Source organism: Lucilia sericata, unplaced genomic scaffold (genome assembly GCF_015586225.1).
Source record: "Lucilia sericata isolate MDLA Ls3-8-SP2 unplaced genomic scaffold, ASM1558622v1 Contig000553F_arrow, whole genome shotgun sequence".
NCBI lineage: Eukaryota > Metazoa > Arthropoda > Insecta > Diptera > Calliphoridae > Lucilia > Lucilia sericata.
In genome coordinates this window covers 53,218-73,340 of record NW_023994563.1, presented here as the reverse complement: position 1 = coordinate 73,340, position 20,123 = coordinate 53,218, and the positions used below count along the sequence as shown (strand labels likewise).

The window sequence follows — 20,123 nt, the reverse complement described above, 5'->3', positions numbered from 1 at the left end:
AAAACTTTTATTCCATTATTATAAGTGTAAATTGTTATTTTAATTAAAAAAATAATAAAGTGTAAATGAGATAAATATATATAAAAAAACAAATAATCTCAGTGCATTGTATAGAAAAAAATATATATTAGTAGATAATAAAAATATTCAACATAAGTTGGTTAAACATACAATATGCTAAATTTACAAACTTTACTAAAAGTTTCGGCATATCTTTAGTAGTGTATGTTAAACCAGCCATAATAAATATACAAATAATACTTAAAATAATGAAAAAGATTATTGAATTTTTAATGTATATAAAAAATAAAAACAAAACCCTTAAAAATGTAGCTAAAATTTTTAAAATTTAACACAAAGGCAGTTGTTTAATTTGAAGATTTCAAGAAATAATTTTTGTTGGTGGACAAAAGAAATCTTAATTTTTAAGAAAATATGTTTGCTAAATTACATTTTTAAAAGGAAATTTATATTTTAAAAAGGAATAAAAAGCTGCCAAATATTCTTAATAGAAAACTTTCTAACAACAGACTTTCTATAGAAAAGTATTCTGTGGAAATCTTTTAAACAATATTTTCTAAACTAGAACTAGAACAGAACTAGAACTGAACTAGAACAAAACTAGAACAGAACTAGAACAGAACTAGAACAGAACTAGAACAGAACTAGAACAGAACTAGAACAGAACTAGAACAGAACTAGAACAGAACTAGAACAGAACTAGAACAGAACTAGAACAGAACTAGAACAGAACTAGAACAGAACTAGAACAGAACTAGAACAGAACTAGAACAGAACTAGAACAGAACTAGAACAAAACTAGAACAGAACTAGAACTGAACTAGAACTGAACTAGAACAGAACTAGAGCAGAACTAGATTCTGAACTAGAACTGAACTAGAACTGAACTAGAACTGAACTAGAACTGAACTAGAACTGAACTAGAACTGAACTAGAACTGAACTAGAACTGAACTAGAACTGAACTAGAACTGAACTAGAAGTGAACTAGAAGTGAACTAGAACTGAACTAGAACTGAACTAGAACTGAACTAGAACTGAACTAGAACTGAACTAGAACTGAACTAGAACTGAACTAGAACTGAACTAGAACTGAACTAGAACTGAACTAGAACTGAACTAGAACTGAACTAGAACTGAACTATAACAGAATTAGAACAGAACTAAAACTGAACTAGAACTGAACTAGAACTGAACTAGAACTGAGCTAGAACTGAACTAGAACTGAACTAGAACTGAACTAGAACTGAACTAGAACTGAACTAGAACTGAACTAGAACTCAACTAGAACTGAACTAGAACTCAACTAGAACTGAACTAGAACTACTAGAACTGAACTAGAACTGAACTAGAACTGAACTAGAACTGAACTAGAACTGAACTAGAACTGAACTAGAACTGAACTAGAACTGAACTAGAACTGAACTAGAACTGAACTAGAACTGAACTAGAACTGAACTAGAACTGAACTAGAACTGAACAAGAACTGAACTAGAACTGAACTAGAACTGAACTAGAACTGAACTAGAACTGAACTAGAACTGAACTAGAACTGAACTAGAACTGAACTAGAACTGAACTATAACAGAATTAGAACAGAACTAAAACTGAACTAGAACTGAACTAGAACTGAACTAGAACTGAGCTAGAACTGAACTAGAACTGAACTAGAACTGAACTAGAACTGAACTAGAACTGAACTAGAACTGAACTAGAACTGAACTAGAACTCAACTAGAACTGAACTAGAACTGAACTGAACTAGAACTGAAAGAACTGAACTAGAACTGAACTAGAACTGAACTAGAACTGAACTAGAACTGAACTAGAACTGAACTAGAACTGAACTAGAACTGAACTAGAACTGAACTAGAAATGAACTAGAACTGAACTAGAACTGAACTAGAACTGAACTAGAACTGAACTAGACTGAACTAGAAACTGAACTAGAACTGAACTAGAAATGAACTAGAACTGAACTAGAACTGAACTAGAACTGAACTAGAACTGAACTAGACTGAACTAGAACTGAACTAGAACTGAAACTAGAACTGAACTATAACTGAACTAGAACTGAACTAGAACTGAACTAGAACTGAACTAGAACTGAACTAGAACTGAACTGACTGAACTAGAACTGAACTAGAACTGAACTAGAACTGAACTAGAACTGAACTAGAACTGAACTAGAACTGAGCTAGAACTGAACTAACGAACTAGAATTAACTAGAACTGAACTAGAACTGAACTAGAACTGAACTAGAACTGAACTAGAACTGAACTAGAAACTGAACTAGAACTGAACTAGAACTGAACTAGAACTGAACTAGAACTGAACTAGAACTGAACTAGAAACTGAACTAGAACTGAACTAGAACTGAACTAGAACTGAACTAGAACTGAACTAGAACTGAACTAGAACTGAACTAGAACTGAACTAGAACTGAACTAGAACTGACTACGAACTAGAACTGAACTAGAACTGAACTAGAACTGAACTAGAACTGAACTAGAACTGAACTAGAACTGAACTAGAACTGAACTAGAACTGAACTAGAACTGAACTAGAACTGAACTAGACTGAGCTAGAACTGAACTAAAACTGAAGTGGAACTGAGAGAAGTCTTTTAGTAAAAGATTTCCTATAGAAAAGTCTTTCTATATAAGACTTTTTATTAAAAAGTGTTTTTACAAAAGATTTTCCGTAGAAGTCTTTCAACAGCAGATTTTTTATAAAAAAATCTTTCAAACAGAAGATTTTCAATAAAAAGCCTTTAACATATGATTTTCTGTAGAAAAGTCATACGTCAGAAAATTTTTTATTAAAGTTTTTTAAACATAAATCGGTCCACCACATTTTGAAATCTGGGAAATGTTATATAATTTGTTCTTTTCAAATACCGCCATTATGTGTTAAAAAAATACTCGTTTCTTTTTAGCTTAAAAAGAAAACTTTTGTGTTTTTTTTTTCAATATAATTTGTATATAAACGACTAGATTAAAATATTGTAAATTAAATAAAAAAGGAAACTAAAGTTTTCTTAAAAGAAAATGAAAGGCCTAAGTAGAAGATTAAATATCAATATGGATATTTCTCTTTTTGTGTACATTATGAGATTCAAAAGGGTTAATATTTTGAAAAATAGATAACTAAATAAGGAATACAGATTAGTTCAATACATTTATGTATGTATAGGTAAATGTAATTTTGTATGGATATATTTCTTTTTAGTAAAATATCTATGTTTTTTTATGTAAATTTATAAATGGAAATATATAGTCTAGATATACTAACTATCTAGATAATTTTATGGGTGTGTATGTATATAGTATGTATATGAGAATATAGATTAAAGTAGTTTGATTTCTTGATTTTGTTTTACGATTTTTTTTTAGAATTGTTCGAGTTAATGACTTAATTTGTTATAATTTTAATTATAACTTTTCATAATAATGATGTTTTCTTCTTTTTTAATTTGTTTTTGTTGTTTTTTAACACATAAAAAGTGTTAGTTGTTTATAGGTTCTTATAAAATATTTTCTTCACTTTGTTTTGTTTTATCTAATAAAAAGTTAATAAAAAAGCAATTTACCATTGTATAACATTGTTTTCTTAAAGAGTGTAGAGTGTGTGTGTATGAATGAATGAGAGCATTATGATGGCGAATGTCTTAGACAGTTGTTCCATAGGGATTGAAAACAGCTCTTGAACTGTCTGTATCTAAGGAAATATCCTCAGGACTGGCTAAATCTACACGTACATTGGAATTGGTACGCCTGCGGGCAGTTTGTGCGGCACCCCAATTACTTAGGGTCCAATGGAAACCAGAACTGGGTGGTTGTTCTTCGGCCACTTTAACTTGAGTGCAAACCTTAAATCAAAACAACAGTTAATTAATATTAATATGAATAAAACATTTTAACAGAAAAACAATCCCACCTCTCGATTAACACAAGGCAATGTTTCGGTGTTGTTGCCATTGGCAATACCAGAACCCGAACCAGTGGCAGAACCACCAGATTCTCTTGTACTACCCAAACTACTGCTGGATGCCAGCGAATCGTTACTGGATTCTGTGACAGCTCCACGGTAACGTGAAACTGTTTGAGCTACGGCCTTTAAATACAAAATACAATTTTATTAATTATTTTCTTAATTTCATTTAAAAACTTACCATTGCATCACCACTTTGGCAATCTTCTATGGATTTTAATATTTCCCATACTAGTTCCGAGTCTAAGGGTATGGGATGTTCAGCATCACGATTGTAGATATTAATCGCTATATGTACAGGATGTGGTACCGGCAAAGGTATCAATAACTTTTCCGATAAACTTTTATCGTCTGACTTCTTTTTCCAGGGACGGCCAGGGTTTATGAGTATCGGAAGTTTTTGTTTGCTGGGCAGCACGATGGGCACGAACGCGAGGTGTGGTCAAACCAACGGAAATGTCCCTTTAAGAAGAATGGAAAATTCTTTCAAAAAACAAGTTTTTTCAAACGAAAAAAATTTCAGTTTAAATCTTTCAGACAATCATTCATAAAAAACTGAAATGATCTAGAGCTGAACTTAAAAGACTAGAACTGAACTTGAACAGAACTAGAACTGAAATTAGAACTGAACTAGAACTGATCTAGAACTGAACTAAAACTGAACTAGAACAGAACTATACAGAACTAGAACTTAACTAGAACTGACTAGTCTGAACTAGAACTGAACTAGAACTGAACTAGAAACTAACTGAAACTAGAACTGAACTAGAACTGAACTAGAACTGAACTAGAACTGAAACTGAAACTGAACTAGAACTGAACTAGAACTGAAACTAGGAACTGACTAGACCTGACTAGAACTGAACTAGAACTGAACTAGAACTGAACTAGAACTGAACTAGAACTGAACTAGAACTGAACTAGAACTGAACTAGAACTGAACTAGAACTGAACTAGAACTGAACTAGAACTGAACTAGAACTGAACTAGAACTGAACTAGAACTGAACTAGAACTGAACTAGAACTGAACTAGAACTGAACTAGAACTGAACTAGAACTGAACTAGAACTGAACTAGAACTGAACTAGAACTGAACTAGAACTGAACTAGAACTGAACTAGAACTGAACTAGAACTGAACTAGAACTGAACTAGAACTGAACTAGAACTGAACTGAACTGAACTAGAACTGAACTAGAACTGAACTAGAACTGAACTAGAACTGAACTAGAACTGAACTAGAACTGAACTAGAACTGAACTAGAACTGAACTAGAACTGAACTAGAACTGAACTAGAACTGAACTAGAACTGAACTAGAACTGAACTAGAACTGAACTAGAACTGAACTAGAACTGAACTAGAACTGAACTAGAACTGAACTAGAACTGAACTAGACTAACTGAACTAGAACTGAACTAGAACTGAACTAGAACTGAACTAGAACTGAACTAGAACTGAACTAGAACTGAACTAGAACTGAACTAGAACTGAACTACTGAACTAAACTGAACTAGAACTGACTAGGTCTGAACTAGAACTGAACTAGAACTGAACTAGAACTGAACAAGAACTGAACTAGGACTGAACTAGAACTGAACTAGAACTGAACTAGAACTGAACTAGGACTGAACTAGAACTGAACTAGAACAGAACTATCCCATAATTAGAACTTAACTAGAACTGAACTAGAACTAAAACTGTACTAGAACTGATCTAGATCTAAAAATTTTATCAAAAAACTTACCGTTTCTCTGGTTTTCTGAAAGTTAATGTTATTCTAGATCTAGGATTAAAGGCGGTCACTTCCAGGAATGGTAATGTACTTGTACATTACCACGCGGAGCATAAACATTACCCAAGAGATCTAAACCTTTGGAACCAATAACATCTGTGGCATTTTGTACCATTTCGGTGTAGCGAGTCAAATCCAAAGTTGGATGTGGTTCCAGTTTGAAATGCGTATCGTTTTCCATTAGAGGTGTGAGAAAATCTAAGCTAAATATTTCGGTATAAATGAGGCCAGCTAAACCGGGCCAATCATTGACCGTTAAGCCCTAAAATTAAAAAAAAAAAATTAGATTATATGCAGAAGTTTATTTGAATGAATATTCACTACCTTATTATCCCAAAATTCTTCCTCACTTATGGATAATCTAGCTATAATATGTGACGGATAGTATTTCTCCAGTATATGGGCGGCAAGTTGTATGGCAATCTAAGGATTTAAGAAGAAAAGTTAGAACTTATTTAGATTTAATTGAGGCAGTTAATATTCACCTTTAGTTCCTTGGTATTGAGTTTTATTCTGGTTTTAACTTGTGTGGTCAAGGCGGTTTGCAATTCACGTCTACGTTTCTCTAATTTCTCATGCAATGTAGTCATTAAGTCTTGAGCCTCACGATCCAATGACAAGTAGGGTCCACTTTTCGACAGTTGGGCTGAAAAGGGACCAAAACAAGCCTCTACAAATTGAGAGAAATCTTTTTGTGGTTGCATTATTATACGTTCCATGGCATGTTGATATGCTTGCAACTCATCCAATTCCATTTTGGCTTCAAAGGCAGCCAAAGCTTGCTCGGGTCTAATGATAAAGTAATAGTCGAGAGCCAAACCGGGACCGGCTATACGTTTAACAGCCAAACTATCGGAAGCCGGGATACGGCCACATTTCTTAATGAACAAATGAAATGTAAGGGAATCCCACAACAGTCGCAAAGAGTAACGAACCACACCAACTTTGAATTGAAAGAAAATTATGGATATTTTTGTAAAACAAAAAATGTCTTAATCTTTTACCTATTAATATCAAACCGGACACCAATGGACACAATATACTGGCCACTAATAATGCCGCTATGGGTTGTATACAGCCCTGTATGAAAATATTCCATATTAATGCCTCCAATAAAATACAATAGCGATTGCGTGCATTGTCCGGCGAATCCAGATCATAAATTAATATCATATAAACATGCAATAAAATAGTAAATACGGGAATCCACAAAGGAGCTGTTAAGGCCAATAAAATGCTAAGCAAACTACAGGCCAAACAGAGTAAGGGAAAGGCAAACAAGATAACCACAGTGCCCAGAAAACCTTTGACAAAATAATTCCAAACACGATTTAAATTGCGTGTAAATCCCTTGCCTATGAAACCTACAAAAACACCACATAATAAATTACTTAAGAACTTGTTGTTTATTATTAATAAAACTTACCCGTATCCGGTTCAGTTTCAAAATGCGTTCTTGATTTTGATATGTGTCGCCAGAGCTCTATTAGACGTGAGGCCATAGTCTGCGTTATGCTTGTCTTGCGCGGAAAAAGGGTGCCATTGATTTGTGACAACTCTAGGTCTGGCATGAAAGGCTTAACACAGAACAGGGCCCGCAAACTTACGGGACTACACCAGGGCACCAAAATGCCCAACAGAAACATCATATTCCAGGTCCAACACCAAGTACGCTGCATTAAATTCAATAAACGCCAGAAGGGCCACCTTGTGCTGGTGGTGCGCACAATTTCCTTTTCCACTAAGAACACCGGTTGACTAGGATCTGATCTGGGCGTTACTATCGAGGTGGCCTGTTGACTTATGACCGTGGGTATAACATCCGACTGGCCTTGGAAATTTCTACGTATAATCCAGGACTTAGGTGACCAAATGCGACAGGCCCATTGAAAACTACGTGTGGGTGTTTTGGCATTTTTCAACTCTTTCAGCAATACCGGTTCACGCTCCTTCATGAAAGCCAAATCTCGCCCTAAAAAGTAGGCAGTTTGATGTAGATTATGTTTCGAGCACATTTTCAAAGCTTCCTCATGGGCCGACCAGGCTGACTTGGATAATTTACTTTCTTCAGCATGTCTTAATTTCGAACGCAACCAGGGTGCCACTCTCGACAACACCGAATGATCATTTGACAAACATTTCTGATGATCTTCCCGTGAGCGTTTAATATCCTTTTGTACTTTATCCACTGCCTTATACATGATCACCACCGACTGGGCCTGCTGCACTAATAACTCAGGTATACCATCGCCTAGTTCGGCCAATTTAGGATTGGATAATATTGATGTGTAAACACGTTGTAAATACTCTTTCATTACAGCCTCATTAACTTCTTCTTCGATTTCTTTATCTGTCAACTTTTTAGCTCTCAATTCGGCTATTAAACGTTCACGGAAGTGTAGAAACCAACCACGAGTTTCCCGCTCTAGTATGCCAATCAAAATGGGCAAAGCTTTGCGCATAACATCGCGACAGAAGAGTCGCAAATCGATTTCTTGTCCCTTGGGCGTTAAGAAGAGATATGGCACTGGCTGTGAGACATCACAACTATTAAAGTCGAATTTCTCCATGGTGGCACGACGCAACATTTTACGCACATATGAGCATAGACCATCTAAAACAGTCTTCGAATTCGGACTGAAGAAACAAAAATTAAAAAAATAAAATCATAGAAATTTCTCTAAAAAGTAGAACCAGAACTAGAACTAGATCAAAACTAGAACTGAACTAGAACTGAAACTGGAACTGACTAGAACGAACTAGAACTGAAACTAGAACTGAACTAGAACTGAACTAGAACTGAACTAGACGAACTAGAACTACTGAACTGAACTAGAACTGAACTAGAACTGAACTAGAACTGAACTAGGAACTGAACTAGAACTGAACTAGAATGAACTAGAACTGAACTAGAACTGACTAGAACTGAACTAGAACTGACCTAGAACTGAACTAGAACTGAACTAGAATGAACTAGAACTGAACTAGAACTGACTAGAAGAACTAGAACTGAACTAGAACTGAACTAGAACTGAACTAGAACTGAACTAGACTGAACTAGAACTGAACTAGAAATGAACTAGAACTGAACTAGAACTGAACTAGAACTGAACTAGACTGAACTAGAAACTGACACTAGAACGAACTAGAACTGACAGAACTAGGAACTGAACTAGAACTGAACTAGAACTGAACTAGAACTGAACTAGAACTGAACTAGAACTGAACTAGAACTGAACTAGAACTGAAACTAGAACTGAACTAGAACTGAACTAGAACTGAAACTAGAACTGAACTAGAACTGAACTAGAACTGAACTAGAACTGAACTAGAACTGAACTAGAACTGAACTAGAACTGAACTAGAACTGAACTAGAACTGAACTAGAATGAACTAGAACTGAACTAGAACTGAACTAGAAGCTGAACTAGAACTGAACTAGAACTGAACTAGAACGAACTAGAACTGACTAGAACTGAACTAGAACTGAACTAGAAACTGAACTATAACTGAACTAGAACTGAACTAGAACTGAACTAGAACTGAACTAGAACTGAACTAGAACTGAACTAGAACTGAACTAGAACTGAACTAGAACTGAACTAGAAATGAACTAGAACTGAACTAGAAACTGAACTAGAACTGAACTAGAACTGAACTAGAACTGAACTAGAACTGAACTAGAACTGAACTAGAAACTGAACTAGAACTGAACTAGAACTGAACTAGAACTGAACTAGAACTGAACTAGAACTGAACTAGAACTGAACTAGAACTGAACTAGAACTGAACTAGAACTGAACTAGAACTGAACTAGAACTGAACTAGAACTGAACTAGAACTGAACTAGAACTGAACTAGAACTGAACTAGAACTGAACTAGAACTGAACTAGAACTGAACTAGAACTGAACTAGAACTGAACTAGAACTGAACTAGAACTGAACTAGAACTGAACTAGAACTGAACTAGAACTGAACTAGAACTGAACTAGAACTGAGCTAGAACTGAATTAGAACATAACTAGATAAGAACTATAACCGAATTTACGTTAAATTAGAAACTTAACCTTACCCTGCACACAAGTTCCGCTATCAGAAAACGACATCTTTCCTCTTTAATTTTATAGTCCAAATTGTGGGCCAACAGAGCGGGTACTCCAATAAACATATCGACCACTCTGACCAGACCATGGAGTAGAGCGTGTATAGCATGATAAACCGAAAAGAAATGAGAAAATATACGACCACGAGCTTGTAACCACTAGAAAACGAGCAGCCAAAGCCAAATCACTTTAAAAATGAATCATGAGCGCGTAAAGTGCCTTTTTGCAATAGCTGCGATAAACGCCATTTATGCACTTGACCCGGAAAATGCAAACTGGGAACATTAAATTCTCTGTGAAAGAAAATAGAATGATGTAAACAATATATGATTAAAAACAAAGTTCATGTTTATTAAAACTAAACTACTAATTTTCACATGCACACACACTAGTTCATTCTACGAAATTTATATATAACGAATTGTTGTTGTTTTTTATACATAAATAAGCCAGCATTAAGATTATTTAAATTTATGAGAGCCAATAGTAAATATTTTATTTAGGGAGTTTTTTTGCTTAAGGATTTAAAGGCAACAGAAACCAAAAAATTATGAACTAATATAATGATGTTTGGTCATGATGTTGATGATGTTAGAGGCGTTAGTCAGGAGTGATGGTATTTATTAATATTTCGTTAATACAAATACAAATTGGTAAAGGTGAACAAATATTAAAAGACATGTAAAACGTAAAAAGGGTAAACATTGAATAGAACAAATAAGTAATATTCTTAACATTTTTTTTTTATTGATTTTTCTTGTACACAATTTTAGAAATATAAATAAATTTATTCACTATTAACATGCAAAATAATATTGATTTATAGATTTAATAAAATCGTTTAAATGACAGCAAATAAGACGTTAATTAAGTGTTTGATAATAACTTAGAACTAGAACTGAACTGGAACTGAACTAGAACTGAACTAGAACTGAACTAGAACTGAACTAGAACTGAACTAGAACTGAACTAGAACTGAACTAGAACTGAACTAGAACTGAACTAGAACTGAACTAGAACTGAACTAGAACTGAACTAGAACTGAACTAGAACTGAACTAGAACTGAACTAGAACTGAACTAGAACTGAACTAGAACTGAACTAGAACTGAACTAGAACTGAACTAGAACTGAACTAGAACTGAACTAGAACTGAACTAGAACTGAACTAGAACTGAACTAGAACTGAACTAGAACTGAACTAGAACTGAACTAGAACTGAACTAGAACTGAACTAGAACTGAACTAGAACTGAACTAGAACTGAACTAGAACTGAACTAGAACTGAACTAGAACTGAACTAGAACTGAACTAGAACTGAACTAGAACTGAACTAGAACTGAACTAGAAAAAGAACTGAACTAGAACTGAACTAGAACTGAACTAGAACTGAACTAGAACTGAACTAGAACTGAACTAGAACTGATCTAGAAACTGAACTAGAACTGAACTAGAACTGAACTAGAACTGAACTAGAACTGAACTAGAACTGAACTAGAACTGAACTAGAACTGAACTAGAGCTGAACTAGAACTGAACTAGAACTGAACTAGAACTGAACTAAAACTGAACTAGAACTGAACTAGAACTGAACTAGAACTGAACTAGAACTGAAGTAGAACCGAACTAGAACCGAACTAGAACTGAACTAGAACTGAACTAGAACTGAACTAGAACTGAACTAGAACTGAACTAGAACTGAACTAGAACTGAACTAGAACTGAACTAGAACTGAACTAGAACTGAACTAGAACTGAACTAGAACTGAACTAGAACTGAACTAGAACTGAACTAGAACTGAACTAGAACTGAACTAGAACTGAACTAGAACTGAACTAGAACTGAACTAGAACTGAACTAGAACTGAACTAGAACTGAACTAGAACTGAACTAGAACTGAACTAGAACTGAACTAGAACTGAACTAGAACTGAACTAGAACTGAACTAGAACTGAACTAGAACTGAACTAGAACTGAACTAGAACTGAACTAGAACTGAACTAGAACTAGAACTGAAGTAGAACTGAACTAGAACTGAACTAGAACTGAACTAGAACTGAACTAGAACTAGAACTAGAACTGAACTAGAACTAACTAGAACTGAACTAGAACTGAACTAGAACTGAACTAGAACTGAACTAGAACTGAAACTAGAACTGAACTAGAACTGAACTAGAACTGAACTAGACACTGAACCTAGAACTGAACTGAACTAGAACTGAACTAGAACTGAACTAGAACTGAACTAGAACTGAACTCGAACTGAACTAGAACTGAACTAGAACTGAACTAGAACTGAACATGACCTAGAACTGAACTAGAACTGAACTAGAACTGAACTCGAACTGAAACTAGAACTGAACTAGAACTGAACTAGAACTGAACTAGAACTGAACTAGAACTGAACTAGAACTGAACTAGAACTGAACTCGAACTGAACTAGAAATGAACTAGAACTGAACTAGACACTGAACTAGAACTGAACTAGAACTGAACTAGAACTGAACTAGAACTGAACTAGAACTGAACTAGAACTGAACTAGAACTGAACTAGAACTGAACTAGAACTGAACTAGAACTGAACTCGAACTGAACTAGAACTGAGAACTGAACTAGAACTGAAACAGATCTGAAATTAGAATTATATAAATTTAACAAAACAATCGGTAAACCCTAAAATGCCTTAATATTTTTGGTTCTTTTTTCTAAAAAAGATTTAATTTATTATACAAGTTCCCTGGCTACTTTAAAATTTTAAATTACTCAAAATCTTTCATATAATACGCACAATATTTTACAACATTTATACACAAATTTATCATATAATAAAAAACCATTTAATTGAAATTTAAATAAAAACTCTATATACAAAGAAACGACTTAAATATTTATGTTTAAATAGTTAAAATCATAAAATAATTTCGTTAAATAATTGAAATTGAAAAAAGAAGAGAAAAATTAAATTAGTTTATTATTGTTGAATGTATTTACCCATTTTTACGTATGGTTTCCAATTGTTCCAAAGTTAATTTCTTGGGTTTTCCATATTTATCCTTTTGTAAGCTTTTTTGTTTATTAAATTTCAAGATTTCGAGTTTTCGTTTTATATATATAATTTTTTTTTTTTTGTAATGGTGAATAATTTGTTTGGTTAATGCAATAAAATATAATATAAAAAAATTTATTGGTTTTGGGTGAATTATTTAGCCATAGTAGAGAAGATTATGATTTTTATACGTTAAAAGAATTTGAACGTAAACAAAATTAAACTAAAGAATTATATAAAAATAATGAAATTCAAATGGTTAAATAAAAGCTAAAAATGTATAGAGTTTTATTTAAACATGCAGCAGGTGAACAAAACAAATAAATGAATCCAAAAATAATGTATGAAGTGAACAATTAAATTAATAATGAGCAATTTGTTAAATAACAAATAAATAAAAAAACACTTTTTTGTGTTTATAAAATAAGAAGAAAAACGTAAAGAAAAAATCATCCCCAAAAAATATGTAAAACAAATAAATTTTCTATAATGTATACAAAATTTTAATTAAACTAATTTTTAATGTTTAATATGATTTTTGGAAATATTAGCTTTATTACGCAGAAAATATAATAAATAAAATAAAAATAATAGCAAAATAATATTAATCAATATTAAATAAATTTGAAGAATTTCTTTTAAATGTTTAATAAAAATAAAATAAATTTTAATTTAGAATAAACTTACCCATTCTCACGCAACGATTTCAATTGGGAATTCGTTAGACGCCGTGGATCGCCAGTACCATCAGAAGCACGGCATCAAGCTCATCAAAGGGTGGTGCTATGAATAAATCCCTTAAATTAATGGGTCTGGGTTTACGATTGCCTACCGTATTGGAGCCATATTGCCAGAACTGCTTAGGGTTAAAGCAGCGACCGAAGGGGTTGAGGAAGAACTACAAATTATGGGATGATGAATATCATTAAGTAAATGGATATTTAAGTTCTAGTTCACTTCTAGTTAAGTTCTAGTTCAGTTTTAGTTCAGTTCTAGTTCAGTTCTAGTTCAGTTCTAGTTCAGTTCTAGTCAGTTCTAGTTCTCAGTTCTAGTAGTTCTAGTTCTTCTAGTTCAGTTCTAGTTCAGTTCTAGTTCAGTTCTAGTTCAGTTCTAGTTCAGTTCTAGTTCAGTTCTACTTCAGTTCTAGTTCAGTTCTAGTTCAGTTCTAGTTCAGTTCTAGTTCAGTTCTAGTTCAGTTCTAGTTCAGTTCTAGTTCAGTTCTAGTTCAGTTCTAGTTCAGTTCAAGTTCAGTTCTAGTTCAGTTCTAGTTCAGTTCTAGTTTCAGTTCTAGTTCAGTTCTAGTTCAGTTCTAGTTCAGTTCTAGTTCAGTTCTAGTTCAGTTCTACTTCAGTTCTAGTTCAGTTCTAGTTCAGTTCTAGTTCAGTTCTTGTTCAGTTCTAGTTCAGTTCTAGTTCAGTTCTAGTTCAGTTCTAGTTCAGTTCTAGTTCTGTTTTAACGAATATATTTTTTGGAAACTTACCAATGGGAAATGTTTTCCAATGATATAGGAACTGTTCAGCAAACAGTTTTTATTTGCTGTACCAGTTGCTCAACCTCAGCTGGTGCTCCAACCAGATTTACAGTGAATTGTACTGGTTCACGTTCTGGTCCAGCCAGTGTTAATGGACGCAATTGTTGAGCTGATGTACTGGTAGCTAAAGGCATTTTTCACTGCGATTTTAAAAAATATTTAAATTTAACTACTATTTTTTGCTTCTTCAATTCAAAAAGAATAGTGCGTTTTTAAATAGTTTTTGCCATTTTTATTGTTTTCTTTGTAGAAATTAATTTGATTTCGTATCTAAAATCTGAAAATCTGTACAAAAGAAATTGAGATTTAAACATTTTATTGAAAAATTATATTGTGTTTTTTAAAGATCTAACTTATTTTATAGTAAAAAGTATTTCCAGAATAACATGACTTTTTATAATGGGTTTTCTATTAATAACTCTTTTTTCCGCTATTGCTTTTTTTTCTATAAAAAAAAATCTAATTGATCTTGTTTTTTATGTTTCAAATCAATTTTTTAATAGACAGTTTAATTTGGGAAACATGTTTCTCCCATCAATACCTCAATACACACATAAAATTCTCCTATAATTTACACACTAGATTTTCTTATTCCAAAATAAAATTAAACAAATGTTTATGTTTAAGTCTGAAATTTTCCTCAAATTTTATTGTTGTTGTTGTTTGCATAATAAAATATTTTCCTAAAAATATTTGCATGATATCATTCATATTATAGCAAGACTCAGAACAAAAAAAAAACTATTATAATTAATTAATGGAACAATTAACTAAAGGAAAAGCAAAAAATACTAAACGAGTAAGAAATTATAGTCGGTTAATTCCGACCATTGATTCTTTTGTGATAATATTAGCAATTCGAGATAATATTAAACTTTTCTTGAACTAGAACTGAGCTTGAACATGTACTAAACTAGAACGGAACTAGAACAGAACTTAAACAGAACTAAAACAAAACTAGAACAGAACTAGAACAGAACTAGAACTAGAACAGAACTAGAACAGAACTAGAACTAGAACAGAACTAGATCAGAACTAGAACAGAACTAGAACAGAACTAGAACAGAACTAGAACAGAACTAGAACAACTAGAACAGAACTAGAACAGAACTAGAACAGAACTAGAAACAGAACTGGAACAGAACTAGAACAGAAATAGAACAGAACTAAAACAGAACTAGAACAGAACTAGAACAGAACTAGAACAGAACTAGAACAGACTAGAACAGAACTAGAACAGAACTAGAACAGAACTAGAACAGAACTAGAACATAAATAGAACATAAATAGAATAGAAATAGAACAGAACTAGAACAGAACTAGAACAGAACTAAAACAGAACTAGAACAGAACTAGAACAGAACAGAACTAGAACAGAACTAGAACAGAACTAGAACAGAACTAGAACAGAACTAGAACAGAACTAGAACAGAACTAGAACAGAACTAGAACAGAACTAGAACAGAACTAGAACAGAACTAGAACAGAACTAGAACAGAACTAGAACAGAACTAGAACAGAACTAGAACAGAACTAGAACAGAACTAGAACAGAACTAGAACAGAACTAGAACAGAACTAGAACAGAACTAGAACAGAACTAGAAACAGAACTAACAGAACTAGAACAGAACTAGAACAGAACTAGAACAGAACTAGAACAGAACTAGAACAGAACTAGAACAGAACTAGAACAGAACTAGAACAGAACTAGAACAGAACTAGAACAGAAACTAAAACAGAACTAGAACAGAACTAGAACAGAACTAGGAGAGAACTAAACAGAACTAGAACAGAACTAGAACAGAACTAGAACTGAACTGGAAACAGAACTAATAACAGAAATAGAACAGAACTAGAACAGAACTAGAACAGAATAGAACAGAACTAGAACAGAACTAGAACAGAACTAGAACAGAACTAGAACAGAACTAGAACAGAACTAGAACAGAAACTAGAACCGAACTAGAACAGAACTAGAACAGAACTAGAACCGAACTAGAACAGAACTAGAACAGAACTAGAACAGAACTAGAACAGAACTAGAAACAGAACTAGAACAGAACTAGAAAGAACTAGAACAGAACTAGAACAGAACTAGAACAGAAACTAGAACAGAACTAGAACAGAACTAGAAAACAGAACTAGACAGACAAATAGAACAGAACTAGAACAGAACTAGAAACCGAAACTAGAACAGAACTAGACGAACTAGAACAGAACTAGAACAGAATCTGAACAGAACAGAACTAGAAACATAACTAGAACAGAACTAGAACAGAACTAGAACAGAACTGAACAGAACTAGAACAGAACTAGAACAGAACTAGAACAGAACTAGAACAGACTAGAACAGAACTAGAACAGAACTAGAACAGAACTAGAACAGGACTAGAACAGAACTAGAACATATCTAGAACAGAACTTAGAACAGAACTAAAACAGAACTACGAACAGAACTAGAACAGAACTAGAACAGAACTAGAACAGAACTAGAACAGAACTTGAACAGAACTTAGATACTGGAACTATAACAGAACTAGAATAGAACTAAAACAGAACTAAAACAGAACTAAAACAGAACTAAAAACAGAACTAGAACAGAACTAGAACAGAACTAGAACAGAACTAGAACATAACTAGAACAGAACTAGAACAGAACTAGAACAGAACTAGAACAGAACTAGAAAAGAACTAGAACAGAACTAGAACAGAACTAGAACAGAACTTGAACAGAACTAGAACAGAACTAGAACAGAACTAGAACAGAACTAGAACAGAACTAGAACAGAACTAGAACAGAACTAGAACAGAACTAGAACAGAACTAGAACAGAACTAAAACAGAACTAGAACAGAACTAGAACAGAACTAGAACAGAACTAGAACAGAACTAGAACAGAACTAGAACAGAACTAGAACTAGAACAGAACTAGAACAGAACTAGAACAGAACTAGAACAGAACTAGAACAGAACTAGTACAAAACTAGAACAGAACATCAGGATAAACAGATAATATATACATACATTTCCCACTAAAATGATGTAGGACACTCAAAATCTAAACAAAAGCAATTACACTTGTTAAAAAAGAATGAACAATTTGTACACATTGTAGGTAATGAACAAAACTAGATTTTGTGCTTAAATACTTATTGAAAAATACTACAATTAATTGATGGGTAAATGAAAACAGGACAATAATTAAAAAAAATCTTTATACTTTAATTGTGTTTTAGTATGAAGTTGATGCTACTGAATTTGTTTGCTGTTGTCATATTATTCTTGTTTTATACACTTTTTAATGCTCTAATGAATTTGTTTTTGTTTCAAAAAATACCAACAACAATGAAAGTAAAGTTGCAGTGTTACCCTTTTTTTACATGACACATTTTAATAAGAAAATCTACTCAGCAGGGAATAATATACAAATTATTCATGATTTTTTTATAAAAAAATATATGATTAATTAATTTACAACTTCTATTGCACAATTTAGTGTTTATATTTTCAAAAATATTATTATATAGTTTTTAATAAATAAAATAACACCCCCCGTATTTAATGGCAACTCTTGAAATCTGACTAGTATTATTTTCACTTGACAGACTACGTTCTATCATCTCTCCCCCCACAAGAAACAACACAAACAACAACACTAAAGTCATATACAGAGAATCAATGAATGAAGTAATACGAGGAGAGAAGTCAAGAGTAAACGAAGAAGTAACAATGAGATGAAAAAATACAATACACAACTATTTTTGTGTTAACTTTTTTCCTGTCTTTTGCTTCAAACATCATTTTACACACAAACTCACACAATTATTAATGAATTAAATGAAAATCTCTTTTAATTAATAAACTACTTGCATATTTAACATGTTTTTTCACTTTAAGCATATTCACTTTTCACAATAATTCTTTTTTCTTTTAGATTTTCTTTTCTATACTACCTTTTTTTCTAGTTACACTGTAAAATGTATTATAGATTTTTTCCCATTTTATATCTTAAGAGTTGAGGTCTGTTTCTATAAAATGTCTCAAATTAACATAATTTCATAGTTTATTTTTGGGATTTTTCTAATAAAAACTTTGCAGTATACATTTTTTTATAGATTTTTAATATTTTAAACATGTTTTTTCATTTTTAAATAATTTTTTTTCAAATTTTCTTAGTGACTGTGTGAGACTTTTTAATGCTATTTTTATGAAAAATTGTACAAAACTGTGTTAAATGAAAAACTTGGTTGACTAATTAAGTACTGTGGCGGTGTTGCCATTGTCGTGAAGTAATGTGGAAAAAATAGTTTACGTTTATTTGGGATCAAATGGTAATTAGGGGCTTTTAAACTTTTCAAAGTTCGACTTTTCGAACTTTTTTAAATATGGACTATTCGGCTTTTGTCGACTGACACATAGGGTTCTATAAATCGACTTTCGAATAATCGAACAATCGACTTTTTGTCGAAAAAATTTTTGTATTTTGTTCCAAAAAATTCGATAACTCGACTATCGTCTATGAAAAAAGTCGAAAAGTCGACTTTGTAAATAAAAGTAGAAAAGTCGGAAAGTCGAAAAAAATCGAAAAGTCGAAAAGTCGAAAAAAGTCGATAAGTCGAAAAAAGTCGAAAAAAGTCGAAAAGTCGGAAAAAGTCGAAAAGTCGGAAAAAGTCGAAAAGTCGAAAAAAGTCGAAAAATCGAAAATAGTCGAAAATTTTAAAAAAGTGGAAAAGAGGTCAAAAACTCTAAAATAGTCGGAAAAACTCGAAAAAAGTCGAAATAAGTCGAAAATAGTCAAAAAGTCGTAAAAAATCGAAAAGTCGGAAAAAGTCGAAAAAAGTCGAAAAGTCGAAAAAAGTCGAAAAGTCGAAAAAAGTCGAAAAGTCGACCATTTATAAAATACTAAAAGTCGAAAAGTCTAAAAGTTGACTTTTAAATAAATGAAAAAGGTCGAAAAGTCGAAAAATCGACTTTTCATAAAATGGAAAAAGTCGAAAGGTCGAAAGTCGACTTTTAACTAAATGCAAAAAGTCGAAAAGTCGACTTTTCGTTTCAACTATAGAACCCTACTGACACACACATTTATACACATAGATATTGATACACACTTTGACATTGACATAAACATTTACCCCGTGTCTATATTGGACAAATATTTATGTATCACAGCACTTGACAAATGTCGGCAGAAAAATTGTCAGTTTTTTGTTTATGTTAATGCATAGGGCTAACAAAATGCTGATTTTGTCACGACAACTCACAGATAATTGTATTGAAATAATGCTATATTTTATAAAAACAATTAAAATGAAATGCAAATTTTGTAAATAAACACTAAAACTAAAACTTATGTTAAAAATCAATTTTAATTGCACAAAAACAAAATTCTATACAATTTTTACAATAAAATGACGTTTGTTATCAAGACAACGATGTCTAAACAATTGTTTAGACAACACTGTCATAACGACGTTATAACGCTAATAAATGCCGTCTGTACTAGGGTTCTATAAATCGGGTCGGAAAAACTCGAAAAAAGTCAAAAAATAGTCGGAAAAAAGTAGAAAGAAGTCGAAAATAGTCAAAAGTCGAAAAAATCGAAAAGTCGAAAAAATTCGGAAAAAGTCGAAAAAAG

At 32.6% G+C, this 20,123-nt stretch overlaps 1 protein-coding gene across 1 annotated transcript; it reads right to left on the bottom strand.

The window, feature by feature from the left end:
• Positions 1–2,610: 2,610 nt before the first annotated feature.
• On the bottom strand, positions 2,611–18,706 carry LOC119606129. The gene is given in 21 exon segments (XM_037959519.1): positions 2,611–3,891; positions 3,960–4,136; positions 4,195–4,386; positions 4,388–4,475; positions 5,760–5,832; positions 5,835–6,069; positions 6,132–6,230; positions 6,293–6,750; positions 6,812–7,171; positions 7,234–8,425; positions 8,427–8,444; positions 9,881–10,060; positions 10,062–10,100; positions 10,102–10,204; positions 12,902–12,973; positions 13,644–13,713; positions 13,716–13,830; positions 13,832–13,854; positions 14,437–14,476; positions 14,478–14,772; positions 18,442–18,706. Coding segments are annotated over 20 exon segments (3,879 nt in total). The 5' UTR covers positions 14,622–14,772; positions 18,442–18,706; the 3' UTR covers positions 2,611–3,690.
• Positions 18,707–20,123: the final 1,417 nt, after the last annotated feature.